Source organism: Candida tropicalis (genome assembly GCF_000006335.3).
Source record: "Candida tropicalis MYA-3404 genomic scaffold supercont3.8, whole genome shotgun sequence".
NCBI lineage: Eukaryota > Fungi > Ascomycota > Pichiomycetes > Serinales > Debaryomycetaceae > Candida > Candida tropicalis.
In genome coordinates this window covers 573,241-600,206 of record NW_003020060.1, presented here as the reverse complement: position 1 = coordinate 600,206, position 26,966 = coordinate 573,241, and the positions used below count along the sequence as shown (strand labels likewise).

The following is a 26,966-nucleotide window of genomic DNA, read 5'->3' as shown; positions in this document are numbered from 1 at the left end:
AAGTTCCAACCGTATGCAAAACATAATAATAAAGCAAATCAAACATCATACAATTGAAAGAAATCACCTTATGAAACCGCATGGAAATTATACCAAAAACAAAAAAAATAAGACAACCCCTTGCTTGAATCTTAGTTAAAGTATAAATTCTTTGGTTTAATCGGCGGAGAAATTAAAGTGGTGTGTAGGATTTTGTGTGGTCAACAAAATTTTTTTTTTTTATTTTATTTTATTTTATTTTTCATTTCTATAATTCTAATGTATGATTTTCAATCCTGGCTTCATTACTCGTTATTCATCATTTTAAGTTGGATATCTCCCACATCTGATTGAAAACCAACAAAATATGAAAATGAATTCTTCTTTGTATAATAAACCTCTGCCGTTCAATTGCTCGGTTCATATCTTTCGTTTCAAAGGAACTCTCGGAAAATACGTGTCTTGACCAATTTTTTATTTATTTCTTTTCCACATATATTTTTTTGTCATGGTTGAGATCTTCTTCTGATAATACTTGTCATAGTTTAACAGGGAGTCATTTTTAAGGGATATTGAAAGCAAAGATGTGAGATGCTTTTTAAGAAAAAAAAGTAAGACAATGCAGGTAGAAAAGGAGAGAGAAAAAAAAAAAGAAAGAAAAACAGCAAGTCATAATTTGATTGCCTTTTTAAGGAATTCCGCGATAGCGCCAGTATTTTTATAATTCCACTATCTGTTATCATGAACGTTAGGCTTACAACCCTCGTAGGTACAGAAACGGACTAGTATAGAATATAGATAATTTCGCTTCTATAAAGATAATCTAGGTTCAGGATACGTAGATTTATCACAATTGCAATCACGTCAAAACGTTTATTTTTTGGATTCTGTAATTTCACATGAAAGGTCAAAAAGAACAATAAACGATAGTAAATCATAATTATGTTCTTCAAATGCATGTCTTTGTTGATAACGAGATTTTTTTAAGATTTTATAAAGAATTAACGAATGATTTTTACTTTTCATGTTTTTTTAGTTCAATTTTAAAATTAAAAAACCTACATTATACATGATCAATATTGAAAGACTGACTTTCCCCCAACAAAATACTCTTATCATCATTTGAAATATGTTCAATTTGCGTTGATACTTTAATCATGAAAATGTATGTCGTATCAGAAGTCCGGGCAGATGGAATCCAGATCTCTTTTTTTTTTTCTGGTCCCCCCAGTTTTTTTTTCTTTTTTGGTTAATCGTATCGTGGAGCTAATTCAGGTACACTATGTGCAGGAGAACAAAAGTCACGTGAACAATCAAAGCGTGATGTATTACTGTTTGATCCTGGAGGTTTAGTAATTACACGACCAATTTACATTTGGTTGTGACTCCGTTGGTTATTACCGTCGTCTATTTAAATGGACGACTTCCCCCTTTATTCTACACATTTTATGAGCTGCTTTTATATAACTAACTATCTAACTAATTTTCTAACTTAATTCTATATTCATTTGGTATTATTATTGTACCTCTATTTTATTACCACAAATAAGTTGTATATAAAGAACCGTTAATAGTAAAATAACTACTGGATACAGAATCAAACACTACGAATAGACGACCTTGGTATTAATTGATCTGACAATCGTCGAGTCTAATGCAAATTGTTTTAACTCATAATATCATTGGCGTAGAGTAGTTTTCTGAAAGAACACAGCATTGTACTACTAATTATGAAATCAGCCATCGTCGATGGAGCACTCAGCTTGTTTCAATCTCCTATGGCCTATAATTTCTCAACTACTCTTTACTGGTTAACTATCGGCATCCCAAACTGATTGTTTGACTAACTTTAATGACTCATAGAGTTACCATTGCTAACCGCGTAGCTATATCAAAGCCATTATTGGCTGATGCAAAATAACAAAATAAAAATACCCACTTATAACGCCAAGAACTTTTTTTTAGTTTGAAGAGTGCTTTTTTGTTTTCCAGCTGTTGGTGTTACTGATTTATCTGATAACAATCAGAGACATGCATACGCAAACAATACAGGAAATGGTGTTACTTTTTTTTTGTATTGGTTATTAGCTCCTACATAGTATGAACAAAAAATCAACCAAAGGGGGGAGGGAGGACAACCGTGGTTAATAAAAGCTACTATCAAAAAAGAATCTTGGTTTCCACCTACTTTATCCGTTCATAACCTCAGTTAAAAAATTGTTCACCTTTTAGTAATAGACTGTTTTAACTTTTTAGTCCTTGTTACTAGATTATACTTCTTTACTGTTTCTCCAGAATAGGAACGAAGTGTAACAATCCAACCAGTTACATGGCTTGAATATCTTTAATTTTGATGACGGGATTCGCCTTGCATTGCTAAAGTCGTTGCGCGGAGCCTGACGGTTTAGCAACATTTGTGTCATTTTTGAACATAATGCGAAAAAAATTTTGCTGCATCAATTATTGCGCATTTTGTGCACTTCGGTTCTGAATTTTATTGGTTCAATTCATGAAAACTATACTGTAGGAGGGACCCCCCACTTCAAATATCACTAGTAACAATTTTGTTTTCTATTATTTGTTTGAAACTTACGAACTAAAATAATGCAGAGCCGGCCACTAGATTTGAGCCTGTACTGGTGATTTTAAATGCCTAGAAAAAAAAAGAGACACAGATAAATTACAAAAACTATCAAGTTCATTAATTCCGATGTCAGTTTTGAAATAATGACAGGTTGAAAGCCAAGACAGTTGGAAAGAAAAATATTTCAAGGGGTTATTGATGGTTTTAAAAAATATGGTTATCAGATTAAGAAACTAATCTTGGGGAATAAATTATATAAAGTTACATGAAACCCCATCTTATATTGTTACCGTTGTTATTGAAAGCCCGAACATCTTCGAGAAATTTCATGATTCATAAGTTTTGTAACTGAAACAATGTAAAAATTAACAATAACGCCTTTCCCAATTTATTTATTCATTGTTTATCCAATTTAAAGCCTTTTTTTGATCAATTAGATTAAATGGTGCAATAAATGAAACAATATAATCACAAAACCTACCATAGGAGCAAATCAATACATTGCATTGGATTTTCCTTGCAACAGCCAATCAATGATTGGATACACTTATTGACATTCTTGCTAAGAAGCCGTTAGTTAGTATTGTTAATTAATATACATTGGGGGGGGGGAGAGACATGCTGGTACTATAAATAGGTCTACTTTTTCTCTTTAGAATTTATTACTAATCACTACCACTACTACTACCATCATCAGATTCATCACTATTAGAGAAAAGTCAATGAACTTCATCTATTATTACTTAGTCACTGCTATTTTGGCAGCTGTTGCTTCAGCAGAAGAAGGACCTGGTGCTCCTTATACTCGTTATGGCCCGATCTTGGGATTTTATGCTTGTAATTTAGAAATCAGAAGATCAGTTTCTTTTTGTAAGAAATTGAATTATACTTGTTTATGTTCCAGCAAAAATGCTTTAGCCACATATGCAGGTTGTTTTGCATACGGGAATAGAAATAATACTGCTACAGTCAATTATTTGGCAGAATATTGTGAAGAATATGGTAATGTCACAATTTCTGAAAACTGGTTTGAAGAATCTTATCAATATTACCTCGAAAATGGGAAATATGCTAACGAAATCTCTGGTTTCAACAAATCCGTCCCAATTGAAGTCCCATTCAAACTTCCAGATGCACAAATGGAAGCATATAAAGAAGCATACAAACAATTTTTAGGTAATTATGATGATTCTCTTTACTACGCATCATCTGCTTTAGGTTATTGGTTGTTGATTTTTATCATCTGTGCTATTTCACATTGGAGTAAATTTTTATTCCCAGGACTTACAAAAAAACTTACCAATGGGCCAATTAATGCTTGGAGAAAATACATATCTATGCCAGCTACTTTTAAAAAGAAGAAGACTCAAGAACAAGTTTTTTTAAAAATCTTTGATTTTTTAATTCCATCCAGATTTGAAACCATTGTTATAGTTATTTTTTATATTTTCATTCTTATTATCAACTGTATCAATACCGAATATGTGAAAAATGACCCGGTATTTGCTGATAAGTATCATGCACAAATGAGATATGTTTCAGATAGAACAGGTATAATTGCCACTTTGATGATTCCACTTATTATTTTACTCGGTGGTAGAAATAACTTTTTACAATGGTTAACAGGTATTAATTATGGTACATTTATGGTTTATCATAGACATATTGCTAGAGTTATGTTTATTTTGGTAGTCATTCATTCAGTTGGATTTACAGTTCTTGTTAAGGATTGTTTTGCTTCTATTGCAGCTGAAACTTATTTCTTCTGGGGTATTATTGCTACTATTTCTGGTGGTCTTATTTGGATTCAAGCTATGCTTTTCTTTAGAAGACGTTGGTATGAAATATTCTTATTGATCCATATAATGATGGCTGCATTATTTATTGCAGGTACTTGGATCCATGTTGATGAATTGGGTTATATCTGGTTTGTTTATCCAGCTGTTGCTGTTTGGTGTTTTGACCGTTTGGTTAGAATCGGAAGATTGATTGCTTTTGGTTTCCCTAAAGCTGAAATTACATTGTTGGCTAATGATACTTTAAAAGTTGTCGTTCCAAAACCAAGCTATTGGAAGTCTATTCCAGGTGGCCATGCTTTCATCCATTTTGTCAAACCAACTTATTTCTGGCAGTCCCATCCTTTCACATTTGTTGATACTCCAGACGACAAGAACATTGTTTTGTATTGTAAGGTCAAGGGTGGTGTCACACACAGTTTATACCAATTATTGGCCAAACAACCTGGTCAAACTACTAGAATGACTGTTGCTGTTGAAGGTCCATATGGTGAATCAACTCCTGCCAAATATGCCGACTCTGCTGTCTTCATTGCTGGTGGTAACGGTATTCCTGGTATTTACTCTGAAGTGATGGACATTGCCAGAAGATTGCCTGCTGATTCTAGTAAAGTGTTGAAATTGATCTGGGTTATCAGAGACTACTCGTCCTTGACATGGTTCCACGAAGAGCTTGCAGCTTTGAAGAACACCAACATTCACACCACATTATATGTTACAAGACCAGAAGTGTCATCATCAAGTGATGTCGATAAGAAATTGGAAGGCAAGGAGAGTAACGACGAAGATAAGGAATCAATTAGATCAGGATTATCACACATTGAGTTTAAGGAAGGTCGTCCATCTATTGAAAGTATAGTTGCTGATAAAGTTGCCGAATCAAGTGGATCAGTTGCTTTCGTTACTTGTGGTCATCCAGTCATGGTTGACGAAATTCGTTATTATGCTTGTCAACAAATTGGAAATGCTGAAAATAAAAGAGTTGACTTCTATGAGCAACTTCAAATTTGGGCTTAGGACTATCTAAATGTTTATAGTTTGTCTGTATTTATAAAAGTTAGTAGACATTAAATAGTATCATTCTTGTAATTACAATCTAATTTCGAAAGGTAAAAATTCATGAACGTACAGAATGTGCTCATTTAGAGTAGCAACCCAATTTGGTGGGTGTTTGCCTCGTAGTGTAGGTGAATCTCTTAAATAATTCTTCTCTTTTCATTCATGCTTAAATTCTGAACCCTTTAAAAATATATTGTAATGGAATGCAAATAGACAGTATTAGTAATGTCGTTGGACGCTTGGGTAGGTGGATGGTGTAATAAAAGAAGAATGTACCATTGACGAGTTTATATGCTGAAGATATTGGCACAACTGCACGACTTTGTTACCAATCGTGCTTATATAATCCGAGAAAATAGTTTTGGTCACCAAGGACCATGGGCTATATCCGTGCTTTAAAAGAAGTTGTATTTATAAAGTTTGTCCAATTTTTTTTTAAATGAAAAAACCATAATAATAGTACTACTATCAATTCGAACTCCAGAGTTATGTATTGTGCAAGCGAGTCACCTTCATTAATTGAACATCTGCCCAGTTAAGAGACTGGGTGAGACAGTTACAGATAGTAATATTTAGATTTACGGTTGCAAGATTCAGCCTTTCATATATTTAGATCTTCGTCAATGTATAAAGGGTCGTAGTTTCCTATTTCTCTAATCTCTAATCTCTACCATGTTGCATTGCTACCCATAGTGGTTTTCAAAAATCGTTAATAGCCATATAGACAATGCTGGGCCAACATATGTACTCCAACAGTCAGCAACAACAGCATGGTTCGCTGTATTATTGCATTAATATATTCACCTTATAGTCTTTTATCAAATTCTATATATGCTTGTGAGCACACAATCACTACATGCATCCCTTGGTTCGTTTTACTACGTGCTTAGTAAATTTTAAGTTACCGTCGGCGGTTAAAGTATGTTGGACGAACCGATTCCCAAAATTACATAGACCCAATCATAAAACAATAAATTGGAATGTAATCCCCTAGCACTTATCGATACTAAAATATTATATTAGCTTTATTAATTGACTCATGACTTTTATCTTCTTCTTACAAATGATGACGTCTTGCCAAATAAAATCGAAAATTATTCTTACCAACGTTTAATCAAGATAAATGATTGATCATTATGTAGGAATAAAACACCGACGAAGTTCATAACAAGGACTTTCTCCGTTGACTTAATTTAAGTTTGTGAATGAGTTTCATTGGATAAGTTCGATTTTTTACATTATGTAAACCCAAGAATTATACCCAGGCGGCTTTAACAACAATCAAATGAAAAGGGGGGGGGAACTGATTTATCTGATTAATTAAAGAAATCCCATTAGGAAAAGAAAATAACAGAGACTCCATGCAGGGGTATGAGCACTTTGTTATACTCGCCTCTTGTTGCTGGGCTCAAGCATTCATTATTTCAGTGGCTTAAAACCGTCGGTAGGAATTTTCACCTTCCAGTGGAAAGATTCTTTATTTTTATGGTTTAAGTATCAGCCGTTTGTCTATGACTTCCAATCATCCAATCAATGGTCTTACTTTTAAACAGCTCATATTTGAAATTGTGAATATTCGATTGGAATGTTTATTGCATTGTTTTTCAGTACATACAAAAAAAGACAATAGAACTTTCACTTTCTCTGACTGAATAAATAAACACAAAATTTAAGCACATATACATTGCGTATTGATTGGCACATTATTGACTTGTTATTTATGCATTTCGGGAATGAATCTGATTGGTTGAAACAGATGCTAGAGTGGTGGAGGAGAATAACTTTAAATTAAAACGTTCTTTATGAAATTAAACTCTAATTGCCTTTGTTATTGTGTTATTCTCACCATTACAATTTGCCCAAATCGTCAGTCATTGTTCTTACATCAATCGCCTTACACTCATAATCATTTGACTAATGATAATGAAAATGAAAATAAAAAAGAAGAACATATGAATGCCGAGAAAACAACAGATCAATAATACATTGTGAAACTTGAACAATAAAAAATGGAACGGTACAATTTTATTTCATTCATTTGATAATCTCCGTTCCAGAGTCATGAACTAACGATCCCACAAACAATTATTGTGGTTCTTCTTCTTATTGTTATTATTTCCTGTTTAAGGTTTCAAATTTTGAATAGATAACGTTTGCTTCCTCATGATTTGAAAAACTAATTTCTTGGATGACATGATAGACACGAGAAGAAGCCACCCTTCCCCAGACCCATGTGGAATACAAAGACAAAGAATTATTGTTATTTCGCAGCATTTTTTTTTTTTGTTTCGTCTCCCATTCTACATGGATATATAGCTTGTTGGGAAACAAATTTCATTATTGACAAAGACAACAATATATGTTGTGATTGTTTACAGGGAGTCGGATTGCTAAAAAAATAATATACATTTTCAAGTTCTAACATGCAACAATAGAAAATCTATTTGCCTTACTCATGTTATTTTATTTCCCCATACATTAAGTGTAGCCTCTGATCAATCAGATAAAATTGTACAATTTTAATAAACAATAGAAGCACAAAAGTAATCGTTCAAAATAAAATAAAATTAACAACCTTGCTTTTGCTCTCCTTATAACTCCAGCCAATCAAGGACTAGATTTTTAAAAAAAAACATTGCAGGTATTAGCAACAAGAATAGGTAAAGAGAAAAATTTTCAAACAGATTGTTGGTCATTAGGAATGACGGAATTATGTAGCCAAATAATCCCTTTTATTGTATTAAATGGACAAATATAAAATACATGCATATTCCTCCTTCTTGTGGTATTACAAAGTTTTGAAAAAGCCTCGTGAAGTACTAATTCAAATCATACTACTACACAAAATCAATGAATTTTATCTACTATTACTTAGTGGCTGCATTATTTGTAGTTCGTGCAACTGCAGAAGAGGATGAGACTGCTTATCATTATTATGGATCAATCACTAGATTTTATGCATGCAATTTGCAGCTCAGAGGATCTGTGACATACTGTGAAAAACCACTCTACAGTTGCTTATGTGCCAACAAGAACTATTTGGCTTCCTTTGCTGGTTGTTTGGCCCACAATAATAGAAACTCCACAAATGTTATTGATTTCGTCACTGAGTATTGCCTTGATAATGGTAATGTCACACTTGCTGAAGATTGGTACCAAGAATCTTACCAGTATTTTGTGGAAAATTCCAAATCTGCCACCGAAATTCCAGGGTTCAACAAATCAATTCCAATTGATGTTCCCATCAAGCTCCCACCTGCTCAAATGGATTTGTACCAGGCTGGATACGACCGCTATTTGGGCAACTACGATGACAGTTTATATTACAGTGCTGCCACCTTGGGGTATTGGTTATTGGTTTTCATTCTCTATGCCATTCCTCATTGGATGAAGTTTTTGTTCCCAGGACTCACCAAGAAGCTTACTAGTGGACCAATCAACCTCTGGAGAAAATACATCTCCATGCCTGCTACGTTTAGAAAGAAGAAGGCACAGGAACAGGGCTGCTTGAAACTTTTTGACTATTTAATCCCAACCAGATTTGAAACCATTGTTATTGCCCTTTTCTATGGACTTACTATTCTTGTCAATGCTTTGGATATCCAATATGTTCCGGGAGATAAGTTATTCGCATCCAAGTACAAAGCTGAAATCAAGTACGTGTCAGATAGAACAGGTATAATTGCTACCATGCAAATCCCATTAATAATTCTCCTTGCTGGTCGTAACAACTTCCTCCAATGGCTAACTGGTATCTCTTTCACCACGTTTATGACTTTCCACCGTCACATTGCTAGGGTTATGTACATGTTGGTTGTTATTCACTCCGTTGGCTATACTATAGCATTAGGAGGACCCCGGTATAGGGCCGAGGTTGTAGAACCTTGGTTCTACTGGGGGATCCTTGCCACGGTTGCTGGTGGTATTATTTGGGTTCAAGCTATGCTTTTCTTCAGAAGACGTTGGTATGAGATATTCTTGTTGATCCATATTCTCATGGCTGCTATCTTCGTTGGTGGCACTTGGGTTCATGTCGAACCTTTTGGGTATGTCTGGTTTGTTTATCCTGCTGTTGCTGTTTGGTGTTTTGACCGTTTGGTTAGAATCGGAAGATTGATTGCTTTTGGTTTCCCTAAAGCTGAAATTACATTGTTGGCTAATGATACTTTAAAAGTTGTCGTTCCAAAACCAAGCTATTGGAAGTCTATTCCAGGTGGCCATGCTTTCATCCATTTTGTCAAACCAACTTATTTCTGGCAGTCCCATCCTTTCACATTTGTTGATACTCCAGACGACAAGAACATTGTTTTGTATTGTAAGGTCAAGGGTGGTGTCACACACAGTTTATACCAATTATTGGCCAAACAACCTGGTCAAACTACTAGAATGACTGTTGCTGTTGAAGGTCCATATGGTGAATCAACTCCTGCCAAATATGCCGACTCTGCTGTCTTCATTGCTGGTGGTAACGGTATTCCTGGTATTTACTCTGAAGTGATGGACATTGCCAGAAGATTGCCTGCTGATTCTAGTAAAGTGTTGAAATTGATCTGGGTTATCAGAGACTACTCGTCTTTGACATGGTTCCACGAAGAGCTTGCAGCTTTGAAAAACACCAGCATTCACACCACATTATATGTTACAAGACCAGAAGTGTCATCATCAAGTGATGTCGATAAGAAATTGGAAGGCAAGGAGAGTAACGACGAAGATAAGGAGTCCATCAGATCAGGATTATCACATATTGAGTTTAAGGAAGGTCGTCCATCTATTGAAAGTATAGTTGCTGATGAAGTTGCTGAATCAAGTGGATCAGTTGCTTTTGTCACGTGCGGACATCCAATTATGGTTGATGAAATTCGTTACTATGCTTGTCAGCAAATTGGTAATGCCGAAAACAAGAGGATTGACTTCTATGAACAACTTCAAATATGGGCATGATTTGTCAATGCCACAGTTAGTTTGCCTTTAGTTATACTGTTTTGTTTTGTCTTTTTAATGTACAATTTATATTTTAATTTTACATTTCTTGCTTTGTAGATCTGTGTTATCGTGGACGCCAAAAATAGACTACACCATCATCTAGATTCGTAGCTTATTTGGTAGATCTGAACTGCAAGGAAATGACTCACGTAAAGCAGATCGAGTCGTTCGGTGCTGGCAATGGAATGCTGTGTGAACTTTAATGCAATCTGCTCGCTGACTAATGCTGGCATTGGTAATTATGGTAACACTAGTATTAATAATTGACTCCTTTGACTCGGATTCACCAAAGTTAGTAAACGCTGTGTCTGTCGTTAAAATTATCGATATTCCTATGGGCAGCAACATCGAGGAGGAAAACTTTTTTGAGTGTCTGATTATGTAAGCATGAATGGTGGGACAAAGTCGTGCAGTTATACCAATCCCGTCATAATAGAGAAGTGTCTTACCTTGGTGCATCACTTCATTTCTACCAGCACCAATTGAGCAGCCCAACCACATGGATCATTCACCCCGAGTGTTGTTTACTAAAAGATGGAAAGATGGGCATTATTTTAAGAGATTCACTTGGAGTATGTGGCAGGTTCCAAGTTTTATCATAAATTGGCAAAAAAATTCATGTAAAACTCATGTCTAAATGAAAAGCTACAGCCAACATTGAAAAATTCATTTATTCAACCTGAGATTTGATTATAACAAATATTATACCTAAAAGATCATTTTCAAGTAATATAGCAGACATTTTACATATATATTATGGACTGTAGAATATACAAGGACACCAACATTTTCCGCGCAAAACTTAACAAAATGAGCTCAAATTGATTTTTAGTTATACTCTAATTGACCATTAAACTATTTGAGGCCCAATTCATTACTATAATATAGATTTCTGTTGTTGTGTGTAGATTGTTGTTAGCTTCATAATATTGCTTCATTTTAGTTTTGTAACCAGTATACAATTCTTTTGATTTGGTCACAATCCCTGCCAAGGAGTTCGTATACTTCGATAACCTAGAAGCTCAACACAAAATTCAAATTACCATAATTGATATGTCTTACCCAATTGTAATCTTTACTGATACAAATCTACCATATTTGACAATTAATCAAAGAACATTTAAATGTAGTCTCTAAATCAATCAAAAGATTAATTTAGAACAAATTAACAAATTACTATCTAAATCATCAGATGATTCACGAAATAATGATCGCTAATAGTTTCATACACCTCTTTTCTGTCCTTATTAACCATAACCATTTAACCGCGCTTTCAAGTAGCTGGTATTCACAAGGTTTGGGGGGGGGAGGGAACTCATAAATAGTACATAACTATTCAATTTTGCTCCTTGATGGATTTCCGAAATTGAGCCGTTTACTATTGGCTGGATTTTATAATTATAATAAAACGCAAGAGCACTAAAAAATGTATATACCAAGAACAATAGTGGAGGCTTCAAGATTAATGCCGACTGATCGATCTGATAAAAATGATAAAAAGAAAGAAAAAGCAAACAAATGTACTAGTAATTATCCCGGCACGAGAAAATCAACCATCGGATGGTAGCGCTATCCGACTCATGCCGGCGTATCCTTTTAAAAGTATCATAACCTGAGCAAATTTATCTCTTTTTTTTTTTCAGCCGTTGTTTCGTACTACAAAAATAATTAGTCAACCAATTAGATTTTGATTTGACTAAGAAAGTTTAGAATTTGGAATACCTAATAATCCTCTTTCTCTCCGTCTTGATGGTCATTGTTTAGATAACATAAGTTTAAATGCAGAATAACAATAACCACTATTTAATTTATACGTGTCTTATATTATTCGGATTTGGTTTCAATTGGCTGATTTTGTTAAGAGTTAAGAACCCATCGCCTTTGATTTATTGAAAGTTTTACGAAAGTTTATTGATGTCTTTGTAAAATCAAATACCTTGAATTGCTATACCAAGATAATTTCAGATGCCGAGAATAGAACCCAATAAACCATTGTCTTACTTCACATTATTTTGATAAGGACCCTAGCCAAGAGATCTTACTTTGATGTATAAATTAAAATTAAATGCTCTGTTTCAAGAAGCACACGTTGGATATGTTAAAAACACATGTCACGGAAATAGTAGTCATAAAAAGTGTAAAACCAATAAATTTTGCAGCATTTTTTAGATTGAATGGTTGTGAGAAATAGAAATGAAGAATGAGTTAATTAATTTATTATCAATGTGTATTTGTTTACTTGAAAATCATGAAAAAAACTCGATCCGGGCTTTATCTCAACTTAAGACAACTAGTATTGAATAATCAATCACCAAGTCACAAAATTGTAAATCTTTAATGAAAACATACTTCATGTAATGTAGCTTATTTCAGATATATCCGATGACAGAATTAGTCTAGTTAAGCAAAAAAAAACGTGATACAAGACATTCTCGTTACTGGTGAATTACCGCAAAAGAATTGTACACTTTATAATAGTTCCCCCAAATCCTTGTCACTATAAAAAGCCAGAGTCTATTCCATTTTTTTTTTCTATTTATTTATTTAAACAAGTTTTCAAAATCATTCATTTAAAATCAAAGATTCTATGAGATTCATCTACTACTATTTAGTTACGGCATTTTTTGCTGCAACTGTTGTTGCTGTTGGAAAACAAGGTAAAGGAGCTCCATATATTCTTTACCGTCCTGCTATGGGATTTTACGTTTGTGACTTTGTAATTGGAAAATCTGTTACTTATTGTAAAAGGTCAGATTACAGGTGTTTATGTACCGACAAGAATGCAATGGCAACTTATGCTGGTTGTTTGGCTTATGGTAATAGAAATACTACTGGTTCACTTAAAACTTTTTCTGATACTTGTTTGCAAAAAGGGAGTGTTACTCTTCCTAATGATTGGTTTGGAAAGTATTATGATTATTTTCTTGAAAATGCAAAAACTGCCAAAGAAATCCCAGGGTTCAATAGAACAAGACCAATTAATGTTCCTTTCAAGATTCCTCCACAACAAATGGATTTATACCAAAAGGCATATGGAAAATATTTAGCAAATTTTGATGATTCCTTATATTATTCTGCTTCTGTTTTAGGCTACTGGTTATTGGTCATGATGATTTATGGTATTTCCCATTGGATGAAGTTTTTGTTCCCCAATTTCACAAAGAAAATGACATTTGGTCCTATTAATGCTTGGAGAAAGTATATATTCATGCCTGCTACAATCAGAAAGAAGAAAGCTCAAGAGCAAAAATTTTTGAAGATTTTTGATTTTATTATTCCATCTAGATTTGAAACCATTATCGTTTTTCTCTTTTATGGACTCACTATACTTGTCAATGCCATTAGAACTGGATATGTGGAAAACGACCCGGTCTATCCATCCAAATCTGCCGCCAAGTTGACTTATATTGCTGACCGTACTGGAATAGTTGCAACTATGATGGTACCACTTCTTGTTCTTTTTGCTGGGAGAAATAATTTCTTACAATGGTTAACTGGAATTAATTTTGCTACTTTTATAACTTTCCATCGTCATATCGCCAGAGTAATGTTATTGTTGGTTTTAGTTCACGCAATAGCATATACTATATTGTTAAAGGGTCGTTATGCTAGAGAAGCGAAAGACGAATATTTTTGGAATGGGGTTTTAGCCACAGTTGCTGGGGGTATCATCTGGTTTCAAGGAATGCTTTTTTTTAGAAGACGTTGGTATGAGATATTCTTGTTGATCCATATTCTCATGGCTGCTATCTTCGTTGGTGGCACTTGGGTTCATGTTGACATTTTGGGTTATGTTTGGTTTGTTTATCCAGCCGTTGCCGTTTGGTGTTTTGATCGGTTGGTAAGAATTGGTCGTTTAATTGCATTTGGATTTCCTCAAGCTCAAGTTACTTTATTAGCTAATGAAACATTAAGAGTTGTTATTCCAAAACCACGCTATTGGAAATCTATTCCAGGTGGCCACGCTTTTATATATTTCATTAGACCTTCTCATTGTTGGCAATCCCATCCCTTTACCTTCGTTGACACCCCAGATGATGAAAACATTGTTTTGTATTGTCGTGTTAAAGGTGGTGTAACTCATGGATTGTATCAAATGCTTGCTACAAAACCTGGACAAACAGCCAAGGTCAGAGTTACCGTTGAAGGTCCATATGGTGAGCCAACTCCCGCTAGATATGCAGATTCTGCGGTTTTTATTGCTGGTGGTAATGGTATTCCTGGTATTTATTCTGAAGTAATGGACATGGCAAGAAGATTTCCTAATGATTGCAAGAAAACTATGAAGTTATTTTGGGTTATCAGAGATTATCCTTCGTTGATTTGGTTTCATGATGAACTTGCGGTATTAAAGAACACCAATATTCAAACAACAGTTTATGTGACAAGACCAACATCTGATAGAGATTCGCATGATAAGAAGTATGAATCAAAGGAAAATGATAATGATACTGGAAGTGAATCCATAACATCCGATTTATCTCATGTTGAGTTTAGAGAAGGTCGTCCATCTATTGAAAGTATAGTTGCTGATGAAGTTGCTGAATCAAGTGGATCAGTTGCTTTTGTCACGTGCGGACATCCAATTATGGTTGATGAAATTCGTTACTATGCTTGTCAGCAAATTGGTAATGCCGAAAACAAGAGGATTGACTTCTATGAACAACTTCAAACTTGGGCATAATCTCAATTGGGCTTGTATTTATCTATTACCGTTATAATCTATTTCATGCAAAACTCACTTTAAGAATTCCATTAAATTCAAAGAATTCAATTTTGTTTGTTCTTCCTTCTGTTTCTTCTTTTCATGTAATAAATTGCTTAAATTGTTATTCATCTTTCTTTTCTTTGTTCTCTCCTTTGCTTTAGAATTGACAGGTTTATCTGTAGGTTTGTCCTTTGATTTATCTTGTGCAATTGGTTTCACCACTTCCTTCTCTTTTATCAACTCGTCATCAAATTGTTCGTTTCCACATGCCATACAACTAAACCTTAGTTTTTTACATGGAACCTTATTATCGTCTTCAGCATCGACTATTTTTATCAAGACAGACACCCCAGGTATGAACAAATCACCACATTGTAAACAAAACTTCTGCGATAGCACTGGTGGGAATGCATATTTACTAAATTTTTGTTCCTTTTGGAATAAAGATGAATAGATTTTCCCTATAGGAGTCCCAGCAGCAGCGTGTGATAGATTATAATAATGTAACAATTTCAACTCTGACTGATTTAATTGCTTGCCTTGTAGTTTCAGTGAATTAGACTGACGATTGGATGAGTCCTCTGGAGTTGGAGATTCAGTGACATTTCTAGGGGTTCCTATTCGGCTGGACATGAGTATATATAATGTTTGATGGTGTATATATCCTAGGGTCAAGTTAATCTGTACCTTGATTTTTTTTTTTTTTTTGATTTGGGAGTTTTCTGTTGCTGCGATAGCTCATCGGAAATATACCAGCACTCACGTGATACAACATCACACTACCTCAGAATAAATGGTAAATCAAAACACCAATTGCGGGGTTTTGAAGTGGACGAATACAAGCTTCTATAAATTAGATCGGAGGAACACAACATCAGATGTAGTGAATTAAAGTACACTTCCTGCACGTTTGATTGGACAGTTGTAAATGGCCGATATTGTACATTTTAAGTCAACGTGTTCGCAAATGTATTCTTTTTGTCTATTTTTAACTGTGGGTGAGTGTTCCATTTAGGAAATATTCAATATTGTGGCACAATGATTTAGATGAAATTTGATTATTTCGGAGCTGTCATTATTGGCTAGCCATCCCACTTATCTGCAACAAAGTTCACACAAATAAAACAACAGCTTACAATAAAAAAAAGCTTAAAGCAAATGCCAAAGTCGGGATTCCTTATCGTAGTCAACTCAACAATTCTTACAGTCCGTATCTGGAAATGATCGAAATACAACAAAGAGAAATTTTTAGAAAGGTTTTGATTTGACAATTGGGATAAAAAAAAAGGGGAGAGTGAGAAAGACGATGCAAAGAATTTTAAGGAACGATATGCGTTTCATCATGTATCGTATCATCTTCAGTTTTTGGTTACAGTCTCGGTATATCCCAAGAAATTTTTCTCTTTTTTTTTTAAGTATAGCTCACTGAAACTTATCGGTTCTTAGAAGTGGGGATAGACGTTTTTCTTAGTTCTAGATCTTTTGTACAAGTTTCTTGGGATAGCGGTGTCCAATAGTTTTCTTCAACCCCAATAATCAATGAGCTTCATGAAAAGGTGATTCAAATTGAATAATACAAACGATGGAGACTGAGTTAAAATTCAAATGCGTGTCAAAAATAATGCAAGTAAAGAAGAGCCTATTGTGCTAATATATTATGAAACGTAGGATAATCTTAAAGGAATCGACGGGATTGGGTAAAGGAATTCTGCCATAAGCTTATTTTTGAACAATAAACCGTAGGATGTGGAAAATTGGGTGCAAAAATCGAAGTTCGGTCAAAGTGCGATGTTCGGTGACCGGTCACCTGACCAATCAGCGTGCACAGAATTTTGATTACGCGGCAACCAAAAAAAAAGAAAACTCAAAGACAAGCCTTTACAATAAAGAAAAAAAAAATTCACGGGTCACACCACACAACACTCTTGATACATTTGATATTTATATATTATCATTACCAGCAAGGTGCAGGTACAGCGTACAGGTGCTAATTGAATTGGGAATAAATATAAAACTAAAAAAGGACCATTTTTGTCAATTAATTAAAATTTTGTCTGTGTTAGATTTTTACTTAGAACTACTTACCGTGTTTTTTTTTTCTTTTTGTTAGATCTTTGATTCATACCATACACTTTATCATCTATACCACCACTATGATCATGGCATCTTTCCCTTCTAAAAATCGTTTGAAATTAATAATACCCCCAGCTCCAAAAGGTGGGAAGATACTAAAAACATGTACAAGATGTCGACAACACAAGACTAAATGTGACGCCCTTGAAACCAACCCACTACCATGTTCACATTGTTTTAAAAAGAACCTAAATTGTACATTGGAGACCATCACCAAAACTGGTGGTAGAACAAAATCATTGGATATACTTGAAAAATTATCATATGAAGTATCTGATTTAAAAGAAGTACTAAATAACGTCATTACTAGAAGAAATGAAATAATAAATCTATTAATCAAAGTTGGTAAACTGATAGAACATGTTAGCACATCAGTACCAACACTACTAGATAATACACAAATTAGTTATAATGGTCACTACGAGGAAGACACTCATGATGAAGATGAAGGCGAAGAAGAAGAAGAGGAAGAGGAAGAGGAGGAAGAAGAAGAACAAAAACAAGATAATGTTAATGAACATAGTGAAGACGAGGAAATGCATGATAGTGATGTACTTACACCACCAGTGGCAGAAATTCAATCATGTTTGTCTACCCCTGCAACTACCCCTGAACCTACATGCCTAGATATTGAATATACCCTACCCCACAACAGTTCCAAATTCACCATACAATGTAATAAACAACATGATCCAGTTAGTCTAACACACAAACAAGCTATACTTTTATTTTCAAATTATGAAACAAATTTCAACCATTATTTACCTATTTTCCCTGATGAATTTTTCACTAGTTTGGATCTTGTTGAATTTTATAAAGAGAATGAATTATTATTTTGGAGTATAATCTTGACTTCTTTCTTGAATAAAAAAGATGCTTATAAACAATATCGTGATTTATCAGAACATATAAAATATTTGGTTGTTAAAAAATGTTGGTTAAATACTCCTAGATCAGTATATGTTATTTCATCATTATTGATTTTAACAACTTGGCCATTACCAAATTATAAGAATAATATTGAAGATAATTTATCAATTAAATTTATATCAACTATGAAATCATTGGCTTATCAATTTGGATTACATAAATTGGAATTTATCGATGAATTTAGTCACAAGACCAAGATGAATATTTCTCGTGAAATTAATTTAAATAATCTAATTAGAGAAAGAATTTATAAATTTGTCAATGTTATTTCAAATTATTGGATGATTAATTTAGGAGTTTCAAATAATAATTATAATGGATTCACTCAAGATTATATCATTAATAAATCATCAAATATCGATTTTTTCAAAAATGATTTGAAATTAAGTCAAGCAGATAAATTCATCAATTCCATGTTGAAAATATCAATAATTCAATCTAAACTAAATGAAAATCTTAATAATTTAATTAATAATTCAAATGAATCAATCTTGATGCTGACAAATCAAGTTAATACTTCAAAATTCATTAATTTTAAAATGTTTGAAATTATAATTAATGATTTAGAGAAAAATTTCAATTCAAGATTTGATGATCATGAAGATGATTTAATTAATATTAATCTTATTAAAATTTCAATTTATTATTCAAAATTACAATTATTTATTAATGCCATGGCTAAATTTGATATTACATTACAAGAATATAAAATTTATTTATATAAATTGTTGAATGTTTGTTTTGAAATTATCAATTTAATTGAAACTAATATAAATGGAAGGAAATTATGTCAACAATTGCCTATTTTTTATAAATTTCCAATTGAATTAACAATTTTAATTTTATTAAGAATTTTTAAATCTCCATTATTAGAAAATTTACAAGATTATCAATTAATTAAAAATGGATTTAATAAAATTTATAAATATTTATTATATGATGAAAATTGGGAATTTATGAATTTTAAAATTGCTAAAATTGTTGAAAAATTTAATAAATTGGATAATTCATTTATATCATCAAAACAAAATTCATTTTTTTTAATAAGTAGAATGAAGAATTATCTTGTTGGTAGTTTGAATTATGAATTGATTTGGTTAATTTATGAAAACCAACGTGATGAAAATAGTCATAACTTACATTCAAGTAACTTTACAACAACGAATCAAAGTATAATTGATTATATGAAAACTAATGAATCCATATTTTTATAGAATGCGACTTAATATATATATATATATGTTAAGAAACAACACATCATATTCTATTTACGGTCTAACCATTGAGCATTGAGTTTCTTGTTGAAAACAAATGGTTTTGAAGCAATGAACCCAATTAATAAAATACCAATTGTAATCAATAATTTAACTTTATCAAACCCTTGACTTAATAAATCAAATGAATTAGAAGGTTGAATTAAACCACAATATTGATTCTCATTATTAAAGAAACAAATAACTGATGTTGATTCAAAAGAAGTTGGTTTAATCAAGATTTCTCCATTATTTTTCAATTGATATTTATGATTTAATATTTGTAAATTAGTTTTAGCAATAATTGGATCATAAGGAACCATATTGAAATCGTTAGCATATTCTTCTTTATTAACATCATTTTCTGGTCTTCTACTATTCAATATGAATTTAGGAATTTCAATTAAATTACCCAGTTCTGTCAAGGCAACAATTGATTTCAATGTAATACCATAAACTGATCTAGTATTTTGTAAATTCAAAATTCTTTCTGGATAGACAAACGATTTAGCAGAAAATTTAGCCACATTGATAGAACTCTTATTAGCATCTGGGGAATATTCTGAATCAAACAAATCTATAACATTAATTCTTTGTTCTAATCTTGGTTGAATAGTGAAATAGGAATAAATAATCCAATTATCATCCATAATAAGATTAACTGAGGTTGGGTCAATAGTTTCTCCTGAATTGTGTGTTTGACTGTACAACAAGTTACCACTAATACCATCAATCAAATAAAATTTCAATACACCATCTTTGAATGTCAAAACGGAAATAGTATTTGGGTTCAAGTATTTGTACAATACTGATTTATTAGCCAACGGTATACCTAAAGAAGATGTAGTGGAATCAGCAGGAATGTTTGTCCAAGAAACTATTTGTGCATCAAACTTGTATGACCATGTTTGTGCAGATTTAGTTGATCCTGGAGAAATAACATATCCAACAATTTCATCGTTGTTGATTGCTTTTCTGAAATAAACATTTTCTGTAAGATTTCCAACTAAAGTAAACCCGTTTTTGTTTTCAAAAGCCAAAGCATCTTGAACTTGGAATACATCAGTGTACCCACCATCATTTGGTTTCTGGTCAATAACAGTACCGTTTCTAGAATTGACTTTAACAATTAAAGATTTGAACACGATAGTGATTTCCTCATTTCCAGTTTGGGCCAAGGCAATAAAATCCCCACTTTTATTGATTGGCAATTCCCAGGCAATATCAAAGTTATTGGATTTAACAGAAACTAATTTACGATGATCTTCATCGTAGAAAACAATCAATTTAACAAATTTAATAGAGTCAACTTGTGAAGTAAACAAATTCTTGTAATCAAGACTAGTGATAAATCTACCCAATTCACCCAAATGTCTAACAACTCTATGAACCCAATTTGTCAAGATGAATTTGCTATCTGATTCATGTAAAATAAGTTCATATTCACTTTTAGCCAATTCTGATTCTGGTTCATCAATAATCAAATATTTATTCAGCTTTGATGAATATTGATGATATTTTGGTGTGATATTCTTAACTTTCAATCCATCAGCCAAGTTGAACAATTCTCCAAACAAGTTAGTATCCATGGATAAAAGATTCAATTGATTGTCTTCAATAGTGATAAAATTGTATGGGAAATCTTTAGCTACTTTGAAAATAAAATGTTTGATACTTTTTGAATCCTTAGTTTCAATAAAATCAGTTAAATCATAAAAATCTTTAATATTACCATTAGAAATACCAATAAATTCATTCAATGGAGTAGAAAATAAATCAATTTTAGAGTTTGTCTTGACTTTGATAACATCAACCAAAGTGGCAGCTTTATCTTTAATTCTAATCAATTGTAAAGATTCAGATAATGTAGAATATAAATTATCTTTATCAATAATTACCAAATTTTTAAAAGAATCATTTTCAATTCTTTTGAATGCCTTGTCATGTTCATTGAATTTGAAAATTTGATCATTTTCAGTCAAGATTATACCTGATTTAAATTCTTTAATTGATCCAACAGCTAAATCAATTGAATATAATATTTTACCAATTTTGGAAAATTTAATCAATTTTTTATCATTAATAATAACAAAAGTACCACTTAAATCTTGATCAACACGTATAAATGATACATCTGATTGAATAGGCAAAATTTTTTTATCACTATCATAATATTTCAAATTATTTTCTGAATCAATAATTAAAATCCCATTTTTAATACCATATAATTTTTTAGGTATTGATCCAATATCAATAATTTCCAAATGACCATGATAATCAATTTGAAAAATTTCATAAGTTGAACCATAAACAAAGATTTTAGAATCAGTTGATACTATTTTATTACTTTTCAAATCATTTAATTGAATCTTCCATAAAATTGAATCATCATGAATCACATCAATTCCTAATAATTGATCAAATGAATTGGTAACAACAAGAATATTATTCTTCAATAAATGGAAATTCTTTAAATCTTGCCCATATAAATAATTGACTGCTTCACGTGACCCAAATGCTTCATTGACCAATACAGCCGACGTTAGACATAAGAAATAACTAACAATTATATATAAATTAAGTTTCATTTTAGTAATATCTATCCTGTCCTGTCCTGTCTGATTGGGGGGAGGGATTATACTGATAAAATGGGTTAGGGTTTTGTCATGTTGGTGATAATTTTTCTTTCTCCGTTTCGTTTCGTTGCCAAAAATTTTCCCATCAATAAATGTCGCATCACGTGATGCATATTTAGTTACGACATACGACATTGGTCAAAGTGAACGACCAGTAATACTATTTTGTTTTTTAAGATTGCTATCTATTTATAAAGGGCAAGGAAATCACCGAATAACTAAAAAAAAATCAAATAGACAAGATAACGTGTTGATAAAGATTGATTTGTAATCGACTTTATATCATATCAAGTGTTTATTAATATTAATATTATTAGCATTACTATTATTCATTTTAATTTTCAACAACGATGGATGGTCATGACTGGTTTCTTGTATTTGTGGGATTCTTCCGTATGTAATTAATTAGCTTATTTCTTATCTTGTTATTTTTGACAATGAAAATTAATAAATATTTACTAACAGAATATCCTTGATTGAATATAGTTCCACCAGTACCTGTTTTAATTAAAAGAGGTTTCTTTTCTGCTGATTTTTGGATTAATATCTTGTTATGTATATTAGGATTCTTCCCAGGTTTATTACATTGTTATTATATCATCCTGATTTATCCTTACAGTGCTACTTATGCTGCAATTGGAGGTGATGGCCATGATAACAGAACCAATGATTATGGTGCAACCACTTCTTGATTGTATCACCATGTCACGTGATGCAGTCACGGGGAGCCTAAGAAGTATTTAAATGAAGAAAGCGAAGAGATGAAATTTTTTTTTTTTCACTTTTTGTTATTCACTTTCTTTTTCTTTAATTTCATATTTTCAACAACAACTTTTTACTTGTATATCTATCAATATACATACATACATATATATATATATAATTCAATTGTTTTAATTTCATCATTATCATTTTTATTTCCAAGATACGTTTTCAAAACGCATAAACTTAAGTTGCCCGATACAAGATGAATTAATCTTATCAATAATTTATTATTGAGCCATCGGTGTAATGTGTCAATATGCGGAAATCAACAATTAATACACAATGGATGAGTCAGTTAATAAAGGGGACATTCTTTTAATTCATTTGATCAAAATTAGGTTTGATATATTTTTATATTAAAGGTGGATATTCTGTTTAAATTTTCATTAGAATTATCTCTTCGTTCTGAAGATGATACATTTCTATTGATCTTTTTTTATATTGTTGAAACCTTTTAATTTTGAAATTGTCAACTTGAATTTATATTGGTTATTTTTTTATTTTACTTGATAAGGAAATGACAGTTTTTGTCGTGAAGTTTATTAAGGAACAATAAAGAATCTAATTATTTATTCTTGCTATTACCGTTTGATCCTAAGTTGAAGATGTTTGACGATGGGTTTTTTATTAGATTGGAATTGTTTTGAAATATTATGAATGGTTTGGATACTTCCTCTCGTTCTGAGATGGATATGTTATCTAGATTGTTTATTTATCATCTTACAATTCTACTAGACCTATCTAGTCTTTTTAAACTTGGTTATAATGAAATTAATTGGATTTTCCTTTGATTCTATATTTATGTTTCTTCATTTTTGGAAAATTTCATTCAATGAGATGATAATAAAAATGAAGACTATACATTGGTGTATACATAATTATCACTATAATTGTTGAACAGCTTCTGTAATTACTTCTAATTCATTTTTAGAATTTTGTTTAGGTCTACCACCTCCAGATTTATATAACCATAATGCTTCAATAGCATAATTTCTAACTGATAAATTAGTAGTTTTCTTTTCATCAGCAGCATCAGTTATTGTTTCAATTATACGTAATTCATCAATTAAATCCCACATCATATTTTCAAAATTATTCAATAATTGTTGTAATTCTTCATTTATTGGTTCATCTTGATCAGATATTGGAAGTATGCTATATTTATGTAATCCCAATTTATGTAAAATTCTTCCTAATGTTTGAATACTTATACATCTTTGAGCAGCTAATGTTGATCTTGCCAAATGGGCCAATTCAGTTAATGTATAACCTGCCATATGTGGATTATCTGAATGATGATGTAATCCAAAATATGTAGGAATTTCTTTATTAATTGATTCATTTTGTTGTTGTTGCTTTTCTTCTTCTTCTAGATTTAATTCAATTAAATTACCTTTAAAATCAAATCTCATATCTGATATTGATTCATATGTAGTTGTTGTAAGTTTTGGCATTGGTTGAGTCATCCATGATAATTTTTCAGTTTCTTTTGGTAAATCAGGATAATATTTTTCATGTAATTTATCAAAAAAATCAGGATCATTAAGATCTAAATCATCTTGTTTTGGTTTAGTAAAATGAACTGTATTATTATTATCTTCATCATCATCATCGTCGTCGTTGTCTTGATTAAGTTGATAACCTTCTGGAGCTATACTATTTGCATTTGGGATTAATTCATTTATATCATCAACATCTTCCCAACCATTTGGATCCAACTCAATTTTATCTTCATCATTTACATCTTCATCATTTACTGTTTTAATATTATCATCAAATTTAACTTTTCTATCTCTTTGGTCATTTTCAAATAAATCATCATTAGATGTTATTCTCAAGGCACGATCAACGTCTTCTTTATCAAGTTGTGATAAATCAGTTAATCCATTTTCTGTCTTCATTGATCCAATCCATCCATTATATCCTTCTGCATGCTCATGATGATCATGTCCAATATCATGATGACCACCATGTTGTTGTTGATCATCATATGAAGTTCTCTCTTTTTGGATTTATTAATTAAACTTTGTATTAATTTAGGATTTAATCCCCGAAGTAATTCTTCACGTTCTTGTAAAATCTCTTCATTTGACATCTTACTCATTCTTTCAAGATTTTCTTTATGAATCTTTTCTGCTTCTGTTTCATGATGTTTGGTTTCTAATTTATCATCATTATTCTTTTGTTTTTCTTCTAATTGTTTTTGTTTCCAACGGGATAATCTCTTTGATTTTAATTTACCAGGTTCTGGGAACCCAGTTTGATTTACCATTGGAATAGGTTCTTGAGGAACTTCAGTTTCATGTTCTATAATCTCTCCAATAAAATCCATTATGAATCTTTTTCGTTGATTAATCAGCAATCAAGAAGAAGTCGTGATGACTAGTTAGTTAGTTGGTTTTTTTTTTTTTTTCGATCAGGTTCCATCTCTCTTACGCAACATCTATAACGAATGCAAAAAGATGTAAAAAAATGAATGCAAAAAATTTTGTAATAATCAACTACTTAAATTATATAGACTATTTCTGATGTTGTAGATATACAGGAGTTGTGAAATCACCATTAGATATTTTTAATTTAATCATTTCATAAAATTCATCATTAACTTTACTTGAATAAGTATTATAAATCTCAAGTAATTTATTCGAATCAACAATATCCCCCAGTTCTATATCTTCTTTAAACGGGTGCCTATTCTTGAAACAAATCGGTATATCAATGAATGGAATCAATAGATAAAGAATTGAATAAATAAACCTAATATTAGTATAATACAGATTATCAAGACCATGATTTCTATTCCCATTGAATACTAAATTAATCCAGTTATTTCTAATACCCATATTGAATGGATTAATATTATCAATATAATAAGTTATGACAACTCTAGAATTATTCTCATGTTTAATATTAACATATCTTATACCCAATTCTCTTCTTGGTTCCACTTTATCATTCAACATTGAAGATTTTTTAGGATTTTGTTGAGATTCTAACCAACGACTATATCTTTTTCTTTGATTTCTAGTAATATCATCTAAAGTAGTTAAATTTAAACAAATATATCTTAAATGAACACCTAATAATCCACCAATCATTAATATCCAAAATCCACAAAATATATACAATACAATAAAATTATGATCTATTTCTCCTTGATTTATTGAATCTTTAGTATAAATAGCAAGATAAATTAAAGATATTATAAATATTAATAAATAATAAATGGTAAATTTTATGAAAAATAAATAATTATTTTGTCCAATTGGATGTCCTATCCAAATACAATAATGATCAAATTTAAGTACATTATAACCAATATCTTTTGAATAAAAACTTCTTTCTAATTTAATTGAATTTGAATTTGAACAATAATAAGGAAATCCTTGTTTATCACAAAAGAATAAATCAGGTAATGATATTAAATTTTCATTATTTTCTTCATTATATATATTTAAAGGTGGGAAAATTGGTGATTTTCCAGGTCCAATAATAAATATTAATATCCAATAGATATATAATGATAATTGTAATAATCCCATAAGTATCCATAATATAATTCCAGATGCATGAGAATGATTTTTATAAATAAGTTTATAACCTAATGAATAATTAACCACATAGTTGAAATATCCCATTCCAAGGAATATAACTATGGGTACTATTAGTTTAATGTAGTTTCTGCTTAGATATTCTTTACTTAAAATCATAGGAATCTACTACTCATGGTATTTGTCTTTAGTTGTTGTTGTTGTTATTGCTGTCGATGATGGTTTTGACTTTCGTGTAAGAATTTTTTTTTTTTTGATTATGAAATATTTTGATAATTCGTCGCCGCAGTGTTCAGGTCGGAAGTATGCTGGATTGCCAACTTCCGAGGGTAGTAATTTACCAGAGCTTCACTTTTGTTATGATCCAGGATAACCCATGGAGATAATGATATCCATCCGATGGAATAGACAAGGTTATGATACGTAGTACCATATAGGCTCGCTACCAATGTGTGCTATGGTATCACTATATCGTACGCTCCACGTGATAACGCGCTATGAATCCCTAAGTGAATATAAAAAGCGAACGCAAGCGACGCGCAGAGACACTGATTAAATTCTGAATAAAGATAAACATTATCAACAAACT

The 26,966-nt window shown here is 31.7% G+C and overlaps 10 protein-coding genes across 10 annotated transcripts; 5 read left to right on the top strand and 5 right to left on the bottom strand. All coding sequences in view use genetic code 12, as the record gives it.

The window, feature by feature from the left end:
* Positions 1 to 3,285: 3,285 nt before the first annotated feature.
* On the top strand, positions 3,286 to 5,376 carry CTRG_05478 (uncharacterized protein; the record flags this gene model as incomplete). Its single annotated transcript, XM_002551134.1, has 1 exon — positions 3,286 to 5,376. One exon carries the CDS (start codon positions 3,286 to 3,288, stop codon positions 5,374 to 5,376), a length of 2,091 nt encoding a protein of 696 aa, XP_002551180.1.
* A 2,892-nt stretch (positions 5,377 to 8,268) lies between these two features.
* On the top strand, positions 8,269 to 10,359 carry CTRG_05477 (uncharacterized protein; the record flags this gene model as incomplete). Its single annotated transcript, XM_002551133.1, has 1 exon — positions 8,269 to 10,359. The coding sequence occupies one exon, from the start codon at positions 8,269 to 8,271 to the stop codon at positions 10,357 to 10,359; it is 2,091 nt and encodes a 696-aa protein (XP_002551179.1).
* A 141-nt stretch (positions 10,360 to 10,500) lies between these two features.
* On the bottom strand, positions 10,501 to 10,902 carry CTRG_05476 (uncharacterized protein; the record flags this gene model as incomplete). Its single annotated transcript, XM_002551132.1, has 1 exon — positions 10,501 to 10,902. One exon carries the CDS (start codon positions 10,900 to 10,902, stop codon positions 10,501 to 10,503), a length of 402 nt encoding a protein of 133 aa, XP_002551178.1.
* Positions 10,903 to 12,988: 2,086 nt separating this feature from the next.
* Positions 12,989 to 15,085, top strand: CTRG_05475 (uncharacterized protein; the record flags this gene model as incomplete). The annotated part of the gene is made up of 1 exon (XM_002551131.1): positions 12,989 to 15,085. The coding sequence occupies one exon, from the start codon at positions 12,989 to 12,991 to the stop codon at positions 15,083 to 15,085; it is 2,097 nt and encodes a 698-aa protein (XP_002551177.1).
* A 54-nt stretch (positions 15,086 to 15,139) lies between these two features.
* SNM1 (Snm1p) lies at positions 15,140 to 15,742 on the bottom strand (the record flags this gene model as incomplete). The annotated part of the gene is made up of 1 exon (XM_002551130.1): positions 15,140 to 15,742. The coding sequence occupies one exon, from the start codon at positions 15,740 to 15,742 to the stop codon at positions 15,140 to 15,142; it is 603 nt and encodes a 200-aa protein (XP_002551176.1).
* Positions 15,743 to 16,853: 1,111 nt separating this feature from the next.
* Positions 16,854 to 17,219, top strand: CTRG_05473 (uncharacterized protein; the record flags this gene model as incomplete). The annotated part of the gene is made up of 1 exon (XM_002551129.1): positions 16,854 to 17,219. One exon carries the CDS (start codon positions 16,854 to 16,856, stop codon positions 17,217 to 17,219), a length of 366 nt encoding a protein of 121 aa, XP_002551175.1.
* Positions 17,220 to 17,262: 43 nt separating this feature from the next.
* Positions 17,263 to 19,386, top strand: SEF2 (Sef2p; the record flags this gene model as incomplete). Its single annotated transcript, XM_002551128.1, has 1 exon — positions 17,263 to 19,386. One exon carries the CDS (start codon positions 17,263 to 17,265, stop codon positions 19,384 to 19,386), a length of 2,124 nt encoding a protein of 707 aa, XP_002551174.1.
* Positions 19,387 to 19,436: 50 nt separating this feature from the next.
* CTRG_05471 (uncharacterized protein) lies at positions 19,437 to 22,196 on the bottom strand (the record flags this gene model as incomplete). The annotated part of the gene is made up of 1 exon (XM_002551127.1): positions 19,437 to 22,196. The coding sequence occupies one exon, from the start codon at positions 22,194 to 22,196 to the stop codon at positions 19,437 to 19,439; it is 2,760 nt and encodes a 919-aa protein (XP_002551173.1).
* A 1,514-nt stretch (positions 22,197 to 23,710) lies between these two features.
* On the bottom strand, positions 23,711 to 24,727 carry CTRG_05470 (uncharacterized protein; the record flags this gene model as incomplete). Its single annotated transcript, XM_002551126.1, has 1 exon — positions 23,711 to 24,727. One exon carries the CDS (start codon positions 24,725 to 24,727, stop codon positions 23,711 to 23,713), a length of 1,017 nt encoding a protein of 338 aa, XP_002551172.1.
* A 618-nt stretch (positions 24,728 to 25,345) lies between these two features.
* CTRG_05469 (palmitoyltransferase) lies at positions 25,346 to 26,536 on the bottom strand (the record flags this gene model as incomplete). Its single annotated transcript, XM_002551125.1, has 1 exon — positions 25,346 to 26,536. One exon carries the CDS (start codon positions 26,534 to 26,536, stop codon positions 25,346 to 25,348), a length of 1,191 nt encoding a protein of 396 aa, XP_002551171.1.
* Between the last annotated feature and the right edge of the window lie 430 nt (positions 26,537 to 26,966).